This window comes from Pararge aegeria, chromosome 17 (genome assembly GCF_905163445.1).
Source record: "Pararge aegeria chromosome 17, ilParAegt1.1, whole genome shotgun sequence".
Lineage (NCBI taxonomy): Eukaryota > Metazoa > Arthropoda > Insecta > Lepidoptera > Nymphalidae > Pararge > Pararge aegeria.
The window spans coordinates 9647748-9669367 of record NC_053196.1 but is presented as its reverse complement, the minus strand read 5'-3'; the positions used below and the strand labels follow the sequence as shown (position 1 = coordinate 9669367).

At 36.8% G+C, this 21620-nt stretch overlaps 2 protein-coding genes across 4 annotated transcripts; both read right to left on the bottom strand.

The window, feature by feature from the left end:
• Window positions 1-1396: 1396 nt before the first annotated feature.
• Window positions 1397-20999, bottom strand: LOC120630820 (protein smoothened). Of its 3 annotated transcripts, none has more exons than XM_039900114.1 (11): window positions 20885-20999; window positions 16142-16805; window positions 13731-13944; window positions 12943-13063; window positions 11809-11887; window positions 10595-10819; window positions 9283-9484; window positions 7464-7634; window positions 6063-6266; window positions 4035-4182; window positions 1397-3391 (listed from the first exon to the last, which is right to left on the bottom strand). In XM_039900114.1, exons 2-11 carry the CDS (start codon window positions 16803-16805, stop codon window positions 3125-3127), a joined length of 2295 nt encoding a protein of 764 aa, XP_039756048.1. In that variant the 5' UTR covers window positions 20885-20999; the 3' UTR covers window positions 1397-3124. The 3 variants fall into 3 exon arrangements, with proteins under 3 accessions (XP_039756048.1, XP_039756046.1, XP_039756047.1); XM_039900112.1 differs by lacking the exon at window positions 20885-20999 and adding an exon at window positions 17687-17879; XM_039900113.1 differs by lacking the exon at window positions 20885-20999 and adding an exon at window positions 17687-17879 and having other exon boundaries at window positions 4035-4167.
• LOC120630819 (pre-mRNA 3' end processing protein WDR33) lies at window positions 17921-21017 on the bottom strand. The gene is made up of 2 exons (XM_039900111.1): window positions 20885-21017; window positions 17921-20788 (listed from the first exon to the last, which is right to left on the bottom strand). Exon 2 carries the CDS (start codon window positions 20769-20771, stop codon window positions 18105-18107), a length of 2667 nt encoding a protein of 888 aa, XP_039756045.1. The 5' UTR covers window positions 20772-20788; window positions 20885-21017; the 3' UTR covers window positions 17921-18104.
• Window positions 21018-21620: the final 603 nt, after the last annotated feature.

Genomic DNA, 21620 nt, shown 5'->3' with positions numbered 1-21620 from the left:
ACGCTACAATAAATTGTTTCTCTAGTTATTATGTTCCTTGAGTCATTATTTTTGTCGACGTTTCCTTGCCTCTTTAAAAGCTGCATCTGTGATTAGTATATTTTATAAAATAATTATTTTATAATAATCGCTGCATAATAAAATCCTACTGTATTGTTACATCTTTATTTTAATTTAACGTTTGTTAAACATTCTTATCAATGATATCTTTTAGCAAAGGATCTCTTTGCAAATTTGGTATATAATTAGCTCGTCTTTGGAAATGACACATAAAAGGGCTGTGAATAAAAAAGATATAAAATGCTAGGTATATATTAGGTAATTTACAAAAGTGTTTTAAAAAAATATTGCCCTAGAGTTGTTGTCTGGTATATTTAGTTATTGCGAATAGAAAAAGAGTATCGGAGGTCTTGGAATTTTATTCAAAACAATTTATATTGAAAGTTTTTGCCTATAACTTTTCTAATACTAAAAATCGAGATTTCAGCTTTTGTGCTAAGTAACCAAAAGCTACATAAGCCTGAAACATTAGTAGAAAAATTCCAAAGCAAACATACTATTTTTGACAGGAGTTTGCGATTCTTTAGTCAGCGATAACGATATGCCAGAAGTTGAGTTTAGTGGTTTTTATTATAAAAACTTAACTTCGTTCAACTTCAGCTATACGGGTTAATAACCAAAGCCTGCAAAGTTTTCCTTAGCTATTATACTATTTTCAATTTGAAATTCACAGAAATGTATTACATTCTAGGTTAAAATATTTTATAAGTTTACTATATGGCAAGGTTAGGTAGTTTAGTGACTAATAGTGAAGCTGTTTACATAAGCAATTCATCACGTAACTTTGTTGCAATGTTGATCATAGGGTCTTTTTAATTAACCTACATTGAGCTAAGAATAGGTTCTCAAGTTCGATCTCGAGCATATATCCCGATTCCTGATAACCTGTTCTTAGCCGATGTCAGAGGTATTAATACGGGCCGTAGTGAGCGAATTTAAAACTACCCTTATAACATTCGGTAGTTTCTACTTAAAACTTTCTGAGCATGTCAAATTGACGAGATGAGGCCTATAGTTACCTTTATTGAGGTTTAGTGGATGGTTATTGTGATTTTGCATATAATAACGGTAAATTATATAAAGATACTATATCGATTACAAGTAGTTATTGTGGTATATGTACTTATTTACTTGTGTTGTGAAGTTTTCACAGACCGCTATCTTTTTGTTTTCAATAAACAAGAAATAAGACACTGGATTTTCTTCTTTATTTCCTTCCTCCCTTTTTTGATTGCCATCTGAGTAAGTACTTTGAAAAAATAAAAAGCCTATTTGTATTACAAACATTTTATTGTACGAAAATTATCAGTAAAAAAAACGCTCCAACTGCATAAAAAAATTTAAAGCTAGCACAGACTTACATAATATTAATAAAGCTCTTAATTAAATATAATGTATTAGGTACACTGCAGTAATAAGCTCCAACTTTATTATAAATCGGAAGACTAAATAACATTGACGGCTAATCAGCATTATTAAAACGTTTGCAAAAATATAGCCTCCTTACAACTGAACAGTAATTGATATCACAACCATAATTTGTACAGTTGAAACAACACATCGTTTATTATTGATATATGCGAGTCAAAAGCGCGCACATATTGAGCATTGTATTTCCTTTTTTAAGAATATAGAATTTGAATTACAATCTCTAACTTTAAATACGAAACTTTTCCTTTTATGTCCTTATGTTTTATATTAAAGCCAAGGCCAGTGTGCCTAGTATGCGCATGTAGTGCGTGAAATTGAACGACGTTCCACCGAAGGAGATCCATCTAAATACATTACAATACTGTCACTAGATGGCGCTCTTTTAGTACCGCATAAATCTTAATTACCTTTACGCGATTGCATAAGTACACAGTAGGTACACAGTCTCACACTTGACACCCAGGTTGAGTGAAGGCCCTGCACGGGTAGCATAGACAGGAGACAAAAATCATATCCCTTGACGAGAGATAAAAATAACGTGTCCACATATCGAAGCACGGCAACAAGGAATTTGAGAAATTTGATCTGTTTATTATTATTATTTGGATATTATTTCCACTTGTACATGCATTATATTACATTATATGCAATGCATTACACTTGTATATGCATTATAAAGAGTTGCCGGATTTTGTTTTAATGGCAGTTCTCTGCCACTTCCAGCAAAGTTTCACTTCTTTATGTAAGAGACTGTCGGGTGTAAAATTTATACAAGAATTTGTACAGAACCGGTAAAAATACTGCTGAATATATGGCACATTGTATAATAATAATAATAATAATAATATTAATATAATAAATAACAAGTTCCAATATGATAAAAATAGAAGCTGTCATGGTTTACTTGCGATAGAGATTCCGATCAGTCTTGTTTTACAGACAGAAATTATTTAAAAAAAAAATATTATAATTTTTAACCTATTACTTTAACATCGATTATAAACAACCCGATGAAGTAACTTATGAACTACAAACTCACTCACTTCACAGTCAATGTATTAAACTTTGGGTATATTATTTGCTTTGAACTTTATTAAACTTACACACGAAATATTCATGATTAAATTCATTAATACAATAAAACATGTCTTTTAAACAATAGCAAAAACACATCAATCAATATTTACACAACGTTCAGTATATTTCTAGTATCAATAAAATAGTTGCGGCTGCAAAATTTTTCCTGTAAATATTTACTCAAAAAATCGAGATCAGTCAAATAAGATATGTCATTATTAAAATCGCACATTCAAAAGCCCGTGTTTCTTACGATAAACTTTATATGCATATTAAAATATTTCAATATATGAACACTGAAAATGATAAATAAATGCATGTTATTTGTCATGGCTATTATTAAAATAATTTTATAGTCCTTTTACACCACAAAAATGCATGACACGGCAGCAATATTATTAAAGGCGGACGCTGAAAAGAGAGATAGTAACGAGAGTCCGCAGCGTATCAAAATATTAAAATAAACGTATTTTGGCTCACAGCGCGTATTAACGACTTCATTCGCATTTCGAACATTAAAAATACTCAGCATAACATTCCTTAAAATAATGATCCTTCAATCGAAGCTAAACTTTACTTCCTCCCGCGAGGGATCATTGTTAGCGGCGACAGTTTGTAACAAGTAGCGGCTTATCTGGCTCTCAATGGACGGAGTGCTTTCTTTCCTAGCGGACGCCCGCTTCCTCTTCGCCTTGCTGTGTTTGGTGCGACGGCGGCCGACCTTGGTCTTCATCTCTGCTATTTTGACGGAGAGCTGGCTGTCGAGAGAGTTGCGGCGGGATTCAACGGACACGTGGCGAAGGCTAATGCTTATCTGTGAATCCTGTGGAAATACCACTACTTTGAATCGAAGAACTTTTTATATATCGGATAGAAGTAGGCTTTATTTTGCGAAAGTCCATGATACAATGAGCGTAAAGCTTAATTTGTTGATATCGTCACCATGCAATGACAAGATAATAAAAAATGTAAAACGGATAGTAAACTGTCGTTAGTTAAAATTAAGTGTTAAATGTCGATAAGAAACGATGGTATCAATAATTTTTTATGAATAATTGAGAAATGTACTCATAAGTACGTTCTGGGAATTATTTTGGTGTACCTATAATCTACATCGGCACGGACTAAAAATAATATATTTGTGGTTTCATAGAAAAAAAATACTCTTTTTTCTAGTTTTTTGGAGAAAAATGGAGAGATAAAAGAAAATACTACTTTTTTCTCTTTCGGGATGACCGAGCACGTAACTCCCAGTTGTCGTAGTAATGTGATTTTTGAGCAATGCATTAGCCTTAACGGTGAAGAAAGACATCGCGAGTAAACCTGCATGCCCGGAAGTACCAATCATGTTCACAAAGGCGTGTGTGCGAAATTTACTAATCCTCGATGGAATACGGCCATGTGGGCAAATGGGTTTACCCATGCGGAGAGAATGGTTTTATAATGATGGTGATGCGAGTACGTACCTGCGAGTTGCGCCTGTCGGGTGTTGAGCTGAGCGAGTGGTGCGAGTGGTGGTTGTGCGGTGGCAGCACCAGTGCGTCGCGGCGACGCACGAAGCGCGGCAGGTTCGCGGCCCACGACGACGACAGCTCGCCGCTGAAACAACGCTCGCTGGGTCAACCGGGTGATTGACTATATTAACTATATAAACTACGATAACATGTTTTTTGTATAAAATAATACACAATAAAATAAAGTGCTGTAATTAACTGGAACGGTTCTTTCTGCACCAAGTAGATATCCCCGTTATTGTACAATTCCAACATGAAAAACCTTTCATATACCATTCGCTAGGACGCATCTTGGTAAACAAGCCCCCATAGCCCGCTTATGTGCTGAATACATAGTAATATCACGATTATTATCTGGCATCGTCATATTTTCACAACACTTACCCGGATTTCAAAAAAAGCTTATGTCTTACCTAACCCTCCCTTAACATAGATATTACGTATACAACATATGACATTACATGTCATAATTTTTTTGTGAATGTCATGGTCACTTGTTATCGATCTACATATATGTGAATGTGTAGAGTATTGTACAAGTTAATTTCTGTATATGGTATATACGAATAAATAAATAAATAACCATACAAATCTTAATTACAAGACACTAGAAGTGTTGTTTACAAGCAAACCAATTGTTTTTTGATACTTGAAAAACGTTTGTCACAGTTAGTAACTGTGTTGTCATTTCTAAACTACATTCGCTCTAATTAAACTAGTGAACGCCGTTGTGAAAACAGAAATGTATGACTCCCAGCGCGTAGTATTTCCACACCGAATTTATAGTGGTCAGGTCGCTGGGAGCGGTTATTCGGAGACAAGTGTTTTCTATAATTACAAGTGCTAAAAGCCATTTCTTTTATCTTCTTATTAAGATTTCTATGACTATAACTATGTTTTAGGATTCAGTGATAAATAAAAAGAACATCACGGCTCGGGCCTATTTTACAAAACAAGGAATTTTAAACCGGACGAGTATTTTTGCCTTGTAGTGACAGCAGATCAGAATGCAGATTTCACCTACCTCCACGTTAAGCCCTCCATCCCGGTCATTATCACTAGCAAGTGGTAATAATCGTTAAAACCCGTAAACCCGCATTCGAGCAGCCTGGTGGGTCTATGCCCTGCTGCAGTGGGACTTTAAAACGCCGAGATAAATAATAATATAATAAAGCTGCAAATAATATATTTTCTTTTGAATGCCCTAACATACAGACAACCATACTTTAAAGATAAGGTAAACGATTCCCGTGGGATAAAAACATCGGAACTAACATAGGCATCAAGTATTAAAACGCAATGTAACAACATCAGAATAACGTATTACTTTACACATACATACTCCAGTAACAAATACTTGTGGAAATTAAGTAATAGTTACCCACAAACGGCCTCGAAACCAAAACCTTGTGGTTATATGATCTTAGACAAAGTTTCATAAATAAACAACATTGTAAGGTTTACATAAGACAAAGCAGTGTTTTACCTACAATTACGACAGAATTTCATAACATACTTGTAATATCAAATAATTTTCAATACTGTTACTGTTGTAAACTGTTGGCGAGGGAATCGAGGATGCACCTGTGCATACTAATATATCTCCTGCACAGTTGGATAACCTGTGCAGATGCGCAGATGGTGCTTATTTAACATATATTCAAACAAGTAAATAATAATATATTACTCGATGTGCACTGCGGCTTTGCCCGCGTAATTTTGGGAGGCAGCGTACTGCTACATAGTCTACACCTATATTTTTAGTTTTTATCACAAACATTTTTTTTTCTTTCGAAATTTTTTTTTTCAACTAAAAGTATACTTTATTATTTCTAATACCTCCAAGAATATGTATAAAAAGTTTCATGAAGATCGGTTCAGTAGTTTTTGCGTGAGAGCGTAACAAACAAACTTACATTCACATTTATGATATAAGTCCTATAGAAGTATAGAAGTATAGAAGTAGGGATTGTTATTTACCTCTCATGTTTTGCATCCTCTGGGTAGTCGACAGGCGAGGTGTTGTCCAGACAGAACCCGACGGGATCCTGCCGGGAGCCGCCGAGTGATATGGACAGTCGTCCGCGGGTTATGAACTCGTTGCGCCGTTTGTACGCGCGTGCGATCAACTCGTGCTTGCGTGCGCGTCGTGTTACATCCGCTTCTACTGAGCAGCCACACTTTCTGAAACAAAGTGTAACGTATAATATATGTTAGCTGTGCGTGTACTATATAAATTTCTTGTCTTGTTATTTTTTATGCGTAGTATTTAGAATGAGAATGACCTTAACAATTATTCATTGTAGTCGATATCTCCTGAGGATACTCACCATCCCCTTACAATTATGTAAACAAATATTATGAAGCGTTCATACGAACGCTTCATAAGTGCCTGTGATAGGCCTACATGAATAAAGAAATTTTGAATTTGAATTTGATAACAAGATACCTTCAGAACGTTATATCTGTCAGTGGTGCGTTCGATCCCGAGATTAATGGATTTTGTATACAGCGCCTGTATTGGAATGGTCTAGCGGGCAGATAGTATAAAATGAAAAAAAAATTCAGTACGAGTTATTAAAACTTACGGGGAAGGCGCGTAGGCATTGTATGAGTTAAAAGCTTAGCGTTAAGTTTTTATAATTTTCTCTATATCATCTGCCCGCTTTTACATACGCAGTGTGCACGCTACTACGAACACTAAAGACGAACAAACAAAACGAATATGCGACATATACAACGTGTAACGAAATTGAGAAATAATATTGAAGGATACATAAGTTTATTTCGTAAGGAATCTGAAAAATATTAAATCAAAAGAAGCATATTTTTTTCACCATACAAACGAATCAGAACATTCTAAGTGTTTACTTTTGACAACCCTATTGAAGATAAAAGACCGACATGCTTATAGTACCTACGCTACGCGGCGCGTACATAATAAAGTGACAAGTCAATTCACTTGTTTGGGCTGTATCTGATTTCTTTCAGTTAAAACTATGGCAGTCGTTTTCTCAAAACTATAACCGTTTCGGTTTCACAAATAAATCTAAGAGACAGTAAATAATGTACCTCTAAGGCCTCTGAAGTATTATTTCGTTGTACAGCTTCCAATGAATGGTCAGATTCTTGTCTTCGAGCACAGCACCCGTTCGGAGGCAGATCCGTACAAACAGACGAAGTCTAGGGGAGCCGCTTCCTTTTCTACTTGTTCACCTGGGCTTGTCTCCGTACTTATACGGCTGTAACCGTCCATTGTACGTAGTGCTACTAGTACTCCCAGCTTGGTCAGTCCAGCAAGCCCAGCTCATTCCAGAAGCTTAGCAGGCAGTCGGAGAGCCGGAGAGAGAATATTAGACGGATAAAATAACGCGTGCTTACTTGGCCATGTATCGCCTCCAACCGGCCGCGGCGGCTGGCGTCCACGTCCACGAGGCCATGAGTGCGCCTGCAGCAAAACAGCACAGTAACCGCAGTTGCAGCACCGACACGGAAGGACGCGCTCCGCCCGCGCACTCCCGCCCGCCCTCTTTGAGGCCTTCGAGCCGACAGCTGGGGGCCCATTGGGAAACTTAGATAGATAGATAGATAAAGTGTTTATTGCACAAATTAAAAGTGAAAACAAGAAAACAGAGTTGACTGTTTACTGATTTAAGCGAGATGTCGGTGGTTAACTAAAAAGTTAAATGTTATTTATTACATTATAATGTTAGGTTTGTCATTGATTAATTTTAAGTTACTAAATTATGTCAATGGGCCTAGAGCGGTGTCGCATTTTTAAATCGAGGAGGATAATTGCGGGTTCTTTAGTAATTTTTAGAATAGTGAAGTGAATTTGGTGTCGCGAACCCGCTGCTCTTTTTAGTTGTTCAATTTTATATAGTGCAATATTGTAACTACATAATTAAATTGTATGAAACGGTGTACACTGTTTACTGCTTGTATTTAACCCTAATGACGCCCACTAGAACGGTAAACGATAACGGCGATGTCGAAAAGGATCGCTTTTCTGACATCTATAAAAATGCGCAAGGCGCTCAGACAAACCTTTATGGTAGAATGAAGTTAGGGAAAACGGGATAGAGCAACAGGTTAATAGCAGGTGATAAAATTACATATTACATTCACTTTTCAAAAGAATTATACATACAATTAAATTAAATAACTATCTATATAACATATACATACATATATCGTATAAACATACGAAACTTAGGCACAGTCAAATATTTATTTATTCAAATAGGGCACTTTTGATGCAAACATTACATCAAATATACTCAAGGTAGTGAGATAATATCATCGTACTATGGGCTTCATAAGAAGGCTTAGAGTCACTCAACGGGCGATGGAGAGAGCAATGTTGGGAGTATCTCTACGTGATCACATCAGAAATGAGGAGATCCGTAGAAGAATCAGAGTTACCGACATAGCTCAGCCAGTCGCAAAGCTGAAGTGGAAATGTGTGTGTGTGCACATAGCTCAAAGAACCGATGGACGTTGGAGTTCCAAGGCGCTGGAATGGAAATCCCGCACATGAAAACGCAGCGTTGGTTGGCCACCAACAAGGTGGACAGGCGACATCAAACGAGTCGCTGGGAGCCGCTGGAAACAAGCAGCACAGAACGGTGAATTTTGGAACTCTGTACAAATGACCTATGTCCAGCACCTATGGCTTCAATCGGTTAAACTGATAATGATGAGTGAGATCATGGCGATAACTACATTCGTAAGCTTAAAACTCAAGGTTTTTATCAACGTTATCTGTATTATATTTTAACGGACAATAATACGAAACTTTATGCGGGCGTGCTCCTGTCAAAATAACATCCCAAATTAGACAAAGCATAGATCGAGATCTATGTAATTGAGTATTATGTAAGTTTATAATAGCATAAATATATATCATAAATATATTCTATTATAGTATATATAAATTTATATCGGTATTTTTGTAGTTAATATGTAAATGTAGTATGTATGTTCATGTAAGTTTATTTAATTTTTTTGTAACATACTTTATGCACCATCCACTTTACACTTTTTTATCGACTTCGTACGCTCAGGTTGCTTATAAAAGATCACTTTGATAAGTGATAAGTGATAAGCCCGCCTCTGCACTAAGTGCTGTTTTCCTTGTATTTTTCTATTGTGTTGCGTTGCAATAAATTTTTCTATTCTATACTATCAAGTAACTTACATAATATTCTTCTTAAAGGCCTCCTTCCACGATTCGGCATTGCGAAATTCATAAATGTGGCAGGCGAACGTGACGCAGATGAAAACCGCAACCAAAGCGGCAGTGAGCGAACACCTCGTGATGGTCTGGCGGATTTTGTTCGCAGCCCGGGGCGATATCACGTCCTTGCTCGATACACGCACTGCTATCAAGGAGAATACACCTAAAACAAGGACGTTATTTCATTAATGGATGACTTTTCGAGCTGTCATTAATAGTTATCGATAGCCGGAGAATTGATTATTAGCCCGAAGCGTTTATTTCAATGAATAATTAGCTGATTTTAAAAAATTTTAGGTCTTCACCAAAGAAGTTCGCAGTTGGTACTGAAAATATTAATGCGTGATTTTTTAAGCCTCTCAAAGAAATAGTAGAAATAGTAGTAGCGTAGCGGTGATAACCTAGTGGGCGGGACCTCGCCTTCACTCTCGGGGGGCTCGAGTTCGAATCCCGGCACACCTTTAACTTTCCAAGTTATGTGAGTTTTAAGTAATTAAAATATCACTTGCTTCAACGGCGAAGGAAAACATCGTGAGGAAACCTGCATGCCTGAGAGTCCTACATAATATTCTCATAGGTGTGTGGAGTCCACCAATCCGCACTGGGCTCTGTAGCCTAAAGCTCTACTACTCTAATCTTCAGGCCACCAATATGAACTGGACCGGCGTGGTGGGCTACGGCCTTAACCCTTTCTCATTGTTAGAGGAGACCCGTGCCCTGTATAGTTATGCTGGTAATGGGTTGATATGATGATGATGATGGCGGGAGATATAACTAGAAGTTTTCCTTTCGATGAATAGCGGATTAAAAAAACTTTACGTCTACACCGAAGACATTCGAACTGAAAATTCAAATGTTATATTATTGTTGATTGTATCCGCAAATTCCCCCTTTATTTATGTAATATGGTAAAAATGTAGTAAACCTTTTTTTTAACTTCAATTTCGTACATGTTTTATATTAAGAAGTTTAACTTCTTCTTTGGCGAGACTTCGAAACCCTTCAATGTGCGTGTTCTAACCTTATATTTTATTAAAATTAACAATTATTCTTTGTAAAGTCAACCTCTCCTGAAGAAACGCGCGTAGAGGGTACATTGCCGAAGATAAGTTTGGTGTGGAGTATAAGGATTGAAGAAATTATAAATTACACCATACAGATTCTCCTGCTTTTCGCGGAGTATAGCACTTTTAAGCTTAATTTTCATAATATATCATGGATTTCCACAAAGTAAAGCCTGCTACAACAATACAAACTTATATTTCTTACTCACCTCTTAGCAGAAAATATCCTCCCAATAGAAGCACAACCGATAGCGGTGCTAACAACAGAGCCGCTCTCATCGGATGGTTGACATATCCCACGAAGCAAACCCCTGTCACACTGTTGCCGTCCACCTCACCGAACGCCATGGTCGTGATGGTGAGTATCAATGGTAGGGACCACGCCACCAAATGGAAGTACGCCGCTTTCTTATCTATCCTGTCTTGGATTTTACCTGAGAAGAAAGCAAATAAATATAAAGAAAATAATTCAACTTTCGCAGACATATAGACATGTCTTGGATTAACACAAGTTCTGTTATATCCGTGGAAAATACATTCATTAGCTTCAATGGAAAACATAAAATAAGCGATTACAAAGCAACGGAATTTAATGAAGTCATGCAATACATATAAACATGTATTGGATTAACAGAAGATCTCTTATTCAATTGAAAAAATGAAATAAACAATTACAAATTAATGGAATTGAATGAAAAAATAAGTTAACATAATTATATAAAATTTGGGTAAGACTTATTTTGACACAAAATTTGTTTCATACCGGGAAAATACTTTGATTCCATTTTAATAATAAATATACAACGACAAAAAACACACACCGCCATCTAGCCCCAAAGTAAGCGTAGCTTGTGTTATGGGTACTAAGTTAGCTCATTAATATTCTTTTTTATGAATATAATACACATAAATACTTTATCTGTATATTATAATACAGATAAACACCCAGACACTGAAAAACATTCATGTTCATCACACAAACATTTTCCAGTTGTGGGAATCGAACCCACGGCCTTGGACTCAGAAAGCAGGGTCGCTGCTCACTGCGCCACTCGGCCGTCTGAATTGGAAATAATAAAGCAAATAAATGAAAACTATACAGAAAGAAATATCTTACAAAAAAAACTTTAGCTCTATTGGAAACAACAGAAATTCTCATCAGACTTCAAAAGTAGTACCTAGTTATTTAAGTATTATAAAAAAATACACAGAAATCCTTAATATATAACGTAGCAACTAAATAACGCAAAATAAGGTTAAGGTTATATAAGCTTGGTAGGCGTCATAAAAGATCGTAACCGGTCGATGTGACACCAGGGACCATGACACCAGGCGAACCTGAGCCGTAAGCAGTCTTAAGAAGAAGAAAGAAGAAGAAGCTTGTATTATCTATCTTTACTTACAAGAATAATTGTTAGCTTACCCAGTGCTCGAAAGCTCATGTGCCACGCATATGTGAATATCACAAACCAAACGCAGGCTGCAATCATAAAGTAGTATACCTGGAAAGACATTCCAATTAACTCCCGAGAAACCTTTCAATAATTATAGTTCAAAACATTTTAAGTCAGTTTGATATATTTGAACAAAACTATCTGACAGTAACATCCTGGAAATGCTTTTGGAAAATATAGTAACTAATAATAAATAAATTAAGGAATCTTCAGTTTCGACTTGAAATCGAATGTAAACATTTATTTGTCTGCAATTTATTGTGATTACCATTTTTTAATTCATGAACTTAACTTTTTGTTGACTGAGGGCTAAAAAGTTATAAATACGCATACACAAAAGCGTATATAACTTTTTAGGGTAAACTTATATACGTTATCAATCACCTATGTGTTTTAAATAATTACATAATTTATAATCACATAATTTTTTTTTATGAATATACATAGTTACAATTAATTACTGGTGTATCTTATGAAGGAATAAATAAATAAATCTCTGACCTTGATGAAGGACCACTACCATGTCTACAGTGGCGTGCATAGAGGGTATGCTCCCCCGAGCATACCCTCAGATGATATAAAATTGAATAAAATCTCCAGTATGAGTTTAAATACTTGAAAGTATAATTTTTATAACTCTTACAACGCATATCCTTTAGTTTTTTATAGCTTCTGCTAGAGTCGTGACTTGTGACTCTATGCACGCCACTGCATGTGTATATGTTACTCAGTCATTTTAGTACCCATTACACTAGCTACGCTTACTTTGGGGTTAGACGGCGACGGCGATTGTCGTAGTTTATTTATTTATTTTTATTAATCAGTCAGTAATTAGAGTGTTGAGTCCGCCTCATCCCGCAACGCCAGCAGTAGGCCGCCTCGGCTTAACTTAAGCGCTGTTACTGTCAATGAGTATACGTAGATTCAACTTTGTATACTCATTGTGAGTACCGGAGCGTAAACCATATACTCATTACACATATGCTACTACTGTCTATAGTTTAAATAGATATTTTGCTCACACAACTCTTGTTACAATCCTCGACGTTTAGGGTCAGTGCCTCCATTAACGACAGTTATAGCTGTAAAAGACATTAACATACCAGAACAAAAACGACGACGCACGACAAATTCTCTTCCGCTGAAGGTTCGCCTTGCCGCCTCGTACCGTCTTTTGAACATACAATATCGTCCCTCGATCCGACTCCAAATTGGACCAACCATCTGTTAACCGGAATGTGTCAAGTTTATAACATGGCAAATAAGCAGTACATAATATCGACACAGAAATAACTGCCCGTTGTTTTTAATAGTTACCATATTTGACAATGGATCCTGTTGCCCAGGGTTCGATTTCTTGAATAGGCCATTGAACTAAAAAATCTTTAGTTATTAGGATTCTCTGTTAAGAAGTTCTCACTACAAATATAAAGAGTAAAATAAAAATCGGTAGAGCTCGGTTAGATCTTTGTTGAATCTTGTTTACTTTATAATTGAATATAAAAATCACTTATAATACATTATGCAATTATTATAAATATCAGAATAATGTTTAACTAGCAGTTGCCTGCGACTTCACTTTTATGGGATTTTTTTAGACAAACCCGTTAGTTTTGAGTGAATAAAGTACCCATGTCAGTCACCAGAAATCCATAATATATTTTAAAAAACTAAGCTTAAATTTGTTATACACCACGAACAGCAGGAGATTCTGTATGGTGTAATTAATTAAATCCGTATACTCCACACCAAACAGATCCTCGGCAATGTACCCTCTACGCACGTATCGCTTCGAAACCGGAGCATCCTCAGGAGATGTTGACTTTACAATGAATAATTCTCTGTATGCATAATGCTGCATCTTTAGCGGCAATCTATGATACTAACTCACCCCATAGAAGCAACAGCAAAACAGACGTTGATATAAAAGATGACCAGCGCTGGATATTTGTTGGCACTACGCCAGTCAATAAGAAACGTGGCGACCGTCATCAGGTTGAGAGCAAGGCACACTCCTGCACCCCACGCCACCAGGCGGTGTATCTGCTGATGCTCGTCTTCAGTATACAACGGGTCGCGGCAAGGAAGACCACACCCCGATATTCCTAAAACAAATCATGCTTTGATTCCATCCTCCAAGGGGATAGGACAAATGTTTTTCATCTCCCACAATTCTATCCACTCTCCGAGCATAGATAGCTTTTTGTTAAATTTTTATTTATAAATTTTCTATATGTTTATGTGGTGTACAATAAAAGTGTATTCATTCATTCATTCATAGCTTATAGAATAATCAATCCTGTATAATATTTCACTGAATTCTCCGTTTATTCTCATCATAATTTATATCTGTGTCGGGTCAACAATATTTGTGGTAATAAAAAAACTTGGGCATATTGCTCTAACTAAAAAGCTAAATATTAATTTCACTGTGTTGGTAATAACATAAAAAAAACCCTGGCTAAGTTTGTTGTGGGTTCTTCTTGGGCCAGGGCGCGTTTGGTACCCTCGCTTTAGTTTTAAGTTAGCAAAGAGAAGACGAATGCAGTTATCACCATCTCCTAACATAAATATGTATGAACGGTTTATAAGTGATAGGTCTACATGAATAAAACGTTTGGGCGCTCAGTTATATAACACCCAAATAATGAGTTATTTTAGACATGGGTAAACTTTTTGCCTTGTTGCCCTGCCTCGATTATATCCTTGTCGGTGGATATAATCTGGCGATAATTTATTTGTCTCCTTCCTAGCTGCTCCTCAGGCAATCCTGATTTAATAATACCTAAGAAAATTAAGCAATTATAAACTCTTAAACAACTCGGGAAGTAACGGACATCCATTTATAAAAGTCACAGCCATCAATCAACTATTACTTAGATACAACATCAAAAAACCAAGAAAAAATTGTATTTAAAAAGCACGATATCAGCAAATTCCCAAGATTTATGAAATACTAGCCTATCCTATATTACTTTTAACATTGGAAGTGTTGTGTAACCTACTTAATTTTATAATATTAAGTAGGTTAGTAGGGATGGTTGGATTTTCGTAATAGTTGAGCTCGGTTCTTTTGGGAGAGGGGACGAATGTGTTTGACGATTTTAGACCGTAACTCTGACAAATTATAACAGATTTATTTTTGTACTATAGAGTTATAATATGTGTTTAATTTTGCCCAAACTTTGTGTAGATCTTAATGTGGTTGGAGATATTGGACAGAACTCCTCAGCGGCAGCAGTAAACCCCTCATTTAAGGCTTAGCGATACTGAATATTTTTTTTATTTTTGGTACAACAACTAAATTGAATGCCACAATCAAAAAACAAAATCAAACGCAGACGAAGTCGTGGGCAGCAGCTAGTAGTTTTATAAACTCAGGTGTAATAATAACAGAGGCGAAACAACTCCCAATATAGAGTAGCTTCTGGTACCAGATTAGGCAGGTAACTGACGATCGATCAGAATAGCATGTTTACCATGCTATTCTGATCGATCGTCAGTTACCGTCGCCATAAAACTGAGACTTAACCCTGCCTCGTGAAGGACCAAGCAGAAAGCCCACCTGATGCTAAGTGGGGAACCATCTCCTATAGACAGAGCGAAAATTCGCAGAGCAACACTTTGCAGGAACACATCCTGCAAAGTGTTGCCTTGTCTCCATCAACCTGAGGCGTGGATGTGAAGCCTCATGTGCAGCATTGCGACAATGAAACGGCAGGAATAGAAGTAGTACTTCCCCTAACGAGCTGTCACTAAAAGCTGTACAGACTACTAAAATCAGGTACAAATACAAAAAATACACAAAAAAGAATTATATTATTTTTTAAAATTCCTATTCCACTCGGGTCTGTCATAAAATTAAAAACCAGCCAAGTACGAGACAAGCTCGCGAGGGTACCCACCGGTCTTTTAAATAATTGTATTGAAATACTTGATACACGCTGTTCAAGATATAGCGCCTGAAAGTGCTGATGCTTTTCCGAGGGACCGCGTATGATCGCACCTCTAACTTTTCAGAGTAATGTGCGTTTATAATTATTATACAATTAAATATCAATTGTATTAACGGTGAAGGAAAACACCGTGTGGAAACCTAAACCTGCATGCCTGAACGTTATCCATAATGTTCACAACGGCGTGTGAAGTCTACCAACCCGCACTTGGCCAGAGTGGTGGCCCTAAGCCGTTCCTTCCGATTCTGAGGAAACCCGTTTATGATGATCCACCGCTTAGATCTTGGTGTCGGAAAACTAAGAACAAAATTCCTAAGAATGTTTTGGTTGTAAAAAATAACTATACCTTCATAAAAATGGGGTGCCTTGTCTGTATGTATAAGAGGCGGTAAACATTTTCCCGTTGTATTAAATTTCATCTCCCTTGCTACATTTTCACACTTTGGCGGAAATAAGGTGGCGTTGCATTTCAAAAAATATGGAAAATACGAGGTATTATACAATATTGCACAGGGTTCCATTGTGATTTTGCACATTTCATATGATGGTAAATACACCATGTCCTGACCGAGTATGTGTTCACAGTTTGGCATAAAAGTGGCGCACAGTAAAGGCTGCACCACAGCCCAACATTTTGGCACATTGATCAGTTCCCTGTACAATTCTAGCTGGTTTTGTATTTGGTATTGGCTATCATAGAAGGTAAGCTGTACACTTGTTGTGTTGTAGGGTAACTTTGCCCCGAGGCATGTGGTCTTATTTAAAGTTTCACATTGTGCCCGTCTCACACAACTATCTAATTTAATCTCTCGCTCTGGAAACCACTGTGTACTTTTCTCCATTTTTATCAGCCTATAATTAGGCGTTCCTTCAATGGCTTCAAGTCGCATTGTTGTATTTTCACTCGTGCCAACGCTACTAAGAGAGTTCTTGTCTCCACCATTGTCATACTGACTCGCCCAGCATATAGATATTGTTATCGGCACAAACACCCATCCGTCCAGTTTCATCTGTAACAAAAGAAATGTTGACTAACATTTCAAGCTATTTCAAAGGGTATAAAAAAATGCTTAGCTAAAAAAATTGAAACTACAATTTATTTCTCAATTTCTCTTTATTTATGTAGGTAAAGGGTAGCAAATGAAACCCTCAAATATTTCATAAATTTATTTTTCTACAAAATTCTCAACTATTTTATTCTTATTTTAACTTTAGAACCATTTTATACAATAACCTTTTTTTTTGTTTTTTTGTTTTTTCGTCCAAGGATGGAGAGGGCAGGAATAAAAGTCAGTACAAAAGATTGTTTACACAACAACGAAGAATATCCTAAACAACAATATTCACACAAACTTGAATACAATGTTAAAGATCGTTTCGATTCTTCCGATCGCCTAAACGTAGATTGAACAACAGAAGTCTTTATTCCACATAATGCAAACAAATTTTGTAAGTGTCAAAACATGTTCTTGTAAAATAGAATCGCACTACATCTACTCAGATTTTGTTAGATAAAATAAATGAATCTTAGCTTAATCTTTCTCTGCACTGCCTTGATCAAAAAGAATTTGAACTTAAAATTTGAATTGCTTGAATTGAATTAACTTATGAAATCAAAGTAAATAAAATAAAAACCATAATGTTGCAATAATTGAACTTTTCCATCACTTTATCATTCCCTACATGGTACATGTGATCATTATTTGTACTGACTAGTTTAAGGTGGAAGTTGGGATGTAACTTGGACTTTTCTCTTTTATATTTTTGTATTTTATTTGCCAACATTTTATTAAACCCCACATAAACAAAAACCTTTTATAAATAGAGGAAAGGGTTATTCTTTATTCAGAAAAATCTTTATTGACATAATCAAAAAATACCGTGGTCTTACTATAAGTATGCTGCAAAATGACAGACTGGACCCCAGAGTATCTTCAGAAAGTACTGCCAGCACTACACACATCCACCTTCTTGCTGATGAGGCTTTATCTTCCTTTGCAAATATTACCTGATATTACAAGAACAGAATGTATGAATTTGATCAAAATGTAAAATTTCATTATTAGATTACAACTCACCTGTATCCTCAGTTAAAAGAAGGGCATCTGTAGGAAACAACTAAAGATTTTTTACAACTTAATATAAATTTATTATTTTTATCCTTCAACATGAAATACAAGATAAAACTGAAAATTATTTACAACCTTCTTATATGTCATCACTTATCTCTTTGCACTTAACACTCATATTTCAGTAGTTCAAATAATAGTCTTTGAAGCATGCATTTTGAGACCTAATTTAATAAAACTCTAATTAGTTTGTTTACCACCTCTTCTAAACATTCGATTGGCTCCACTGCCACGGCGATTCCAATTTGAACCACGTTGGTTACCACCTCTACGCATGTTGCGCCCACCAAAGCCGTTCATACCACGTCCTCTACCTCGGTCATGGCCTCTGCCACGGTCTTGTCCTCTACCTCTATTTTGACCTCTGTCCTGACCCCGACCTCTGTACCCACCTCTGTATCTCTGATTTCTACCATAATTGTCGTCATCATTATTTTCATCATTCTCATTGTAATTTTCTTCTTCATTAAAACTCTGTTCAAATGACTCCTCCGAATTATATTCATCATTCTCTTGGGAATACGACTGATTACTGTCAAAATTACCTTTGGTAAATCCATTATCAGGGAAAATTGGCATTGTGTTCATATTGCTTATAGGAGGCATAGTACCCATGGGTGGCATATTACCCATAGGTGGCATATTAGCCATAGGTGGCATATTACCCATTGGTGGCATATTACCCATTGGTGGCATATTACCCATTGGAGGTATATTACCCATTGGTGGCATATTACCTATTGGAGGCATATTACCCATTGGTGGCATACCAGGCAGATGCGGAGGAGGCATGTGCATGCTATGCATGGGAGGAGGGCCCATTGGTGGACCCATATTCATTGGCGGTCCCATGAAGCTCATTGGGGGCATATTACCCATTGGAGGCATATTGTTCATATCAGATGGTCCATTATCATAATTATTGTAATCATCTTGATTTGGCTCACTTGTATCCATTTCTTTGTCATAATAATCTTCCTTTTCATAATCATTTTTATTCTCATTGTCCTCCTCAGGTTCATCATTTTCATTGTCATTATTTTCATAAGAGGGATATTCAAATGGCAGCAGGAAATTATCATCGTCAGCATCCATTTCAAGGTGTGGCATCATATCATCTAGTTCCTCAATATCACCTGATGCTATATATCTTCTTAATGATATTGGACCTTCAGATATAGCCTTTTCTAGTGTGGACCCGGGCTCTACAGTTATAAGCCTTCCATAGATGAATATAGCACTAGGACTCAGTTGTTGTAGGGGAACAGCACCCGGAACAGACTCTACAAGAGCTTGCGTTAAAGCTTCTGTTGCTGCATCATCTACAGTAGGTCCATGATTCCATTGGACTTGGAAGTTTCTTGGTATAGGCTTACTGTAAGGCACTTTTTTTACTTTCTTTTCAAACTCCATTGGCATAAATGTGGTATCTAAGTCTAAGCCAGGAATTACTTTATCAGTATCAGAAGAGAAGATTTCAACTTTGTCTTCTGGTCCCATCCCAGGAATTGCCCCAGGCTCCTCTAACTCATTATCATCTTGAACACCTGGAGGTAATGTGTTCAGATTATATTTGTCTCTCATCTGGTCACCTGGCCGATTACGGGTCCAAAACTTTGATGTGTGATCATTGGAGCCAGAGCATAGTATATGACCTAGGGGATGCCAAGCCATTGTCCAAACTATAGACTCATGAGCACCTTCTATACATCCTACTTCCTTATCAGTACCAACATTCCAAAACAAGATGGTTCCATCAGAGCCACCAGAGCAGAATAAGCCCTCATGAGTGGGATGCCACACAACACTAGAAGCCTCTTTCTTGTGGCCTCTAAATATTTGTAGTTCAGTACCAAGTTTACGAATATCAAAAAGTTTTAATAAATGATCTCGGGAGGCAGTTATTAGCCAATTGCCATTTTCATTCCATTGCAAGTCCATAACTGTAGACTTGTGAGCATGTAAAGTAGATAATGCTGTTCCTGACTTAGGATCCCATAATTTTATTGGTTGCTGGTTATCTTTACTTCCAGATACAATGAGAGCTTTAGTTGGGTGCCACTGTACACATTTAACATCAGCACCATGCCCTCTTAAAATGCGCTCTTCCTGACATCTATAAAAGTCAAATATCCTCAATGTACCATCATCTGAACAAGTAACAATCTTTGAATCGCTAGGACTAAAACTAATACCTCTTACTGCTTCTTTATGGGCTTGATACATTTTAACATTATTCATGTTACTTTGCCAATACTTGATAAAACCAGAGTGATCTCCAGTAACCATCCAACCTTCACCATGAGACCACACCATTGAACGCACAGGGGAGTCATGGGCTTGTAGAATAGTTTCAAAATTAAAAGTTAATCCATTCCATAAAGTGAACTCTCCAGATGAAGCCCCTGTTATAAGCCTGCGGCCCTCCGGCGTCCACGCGACAGCGAAAATGGGGCATCTCATTTTATTAGTTGCAGTCTTTACAAAACGAGTGGTAACAGCATTTATAGGGTTATCTGGGTATGAAGGTGGTGGTAACAAGTCAGGGGTGTACATGGCGTCCGGCTGCAAAGCGTACCTATCACGCCAGTCTCGCTGCCAAACACGACATTCTAAGGCTTTAATAATAGAAGAATTATAATCTACAGTTTTACGCATAACAGATTTACGTAAACGTTTACCATCGAAGTCGTCTTGAGTCATATTCAGAGGACCCTGAGGTGGAAATCGCATTTGATAATTGAAGGGTCTGAAATTATGGCGAATGTTACGGCCTGGTGGACCCATGGGACTACCCATGCCGGGTGGAGGGATACCCATATTCGGCGGAGGGTTTCCAAAATCCATGTTTAAGACTTCGACACCTAGTTAAAAAAATATATTCATTACAGTCTTGATTCGAATTTTTGTAAAAGCCTCTGTTGATCCGAGTATTTAAAAGCATCATTCATGGGTCTTACCTTGTTTTCAAAGTACACGTTGCAACATTATATATAGTTGTTGTCGATCACACATACGAATTAGACGAATGTATCTCACAAATTGTAAGAATTACTTAGGGCATTTAACACAAACATATAACCTATTTTAAACAAATATCGGAATGCTACCGAAAATAAGACAGCCAACGAACCAAGCCAGCCATGTTTATTTTCCATAGACTATACACACATTAGCAACAAACAACAACCACAGATAAGGAAATAGCAATTATGGCAGACGACTGACCTCTATTACAATTTCTCTGCCTACGATTAAAACACTGACCTCTAGGTCAGTGTGACAGCTGAGATTATTTTATTTAAACTATACTCATTATAAATCTAATAAAAAAAAAAAAAGAGTACTTAATGTCCTCTTTTATTTTTTCGTAAGTTAAAATAACAAGTAACACTTTAAAGGACAACAAATTGTTTTATGGTTCAGAAAATCGCCACGTCTTTACGCAAAGAAGAACAAACACTTTTACACAAAACGCAGCTCAAAACCTCAATTCTGAGATCTTGCTCCCAGTTTTTGAGCCCGTGGCTTGCAAAAAACTATATTCAAAGTAGTTACTCTGAGCAGGTAACCGACAAAGAGCGGGGAACAAGATGCCAACGTAGTGTAAGCGCGAATAATAGGTACGAAAAGTGAGTCCTCCTCATATTTGCGGGCGCTAATATTAGCGTGGAACCGTATATAAGTAAAGTTTGT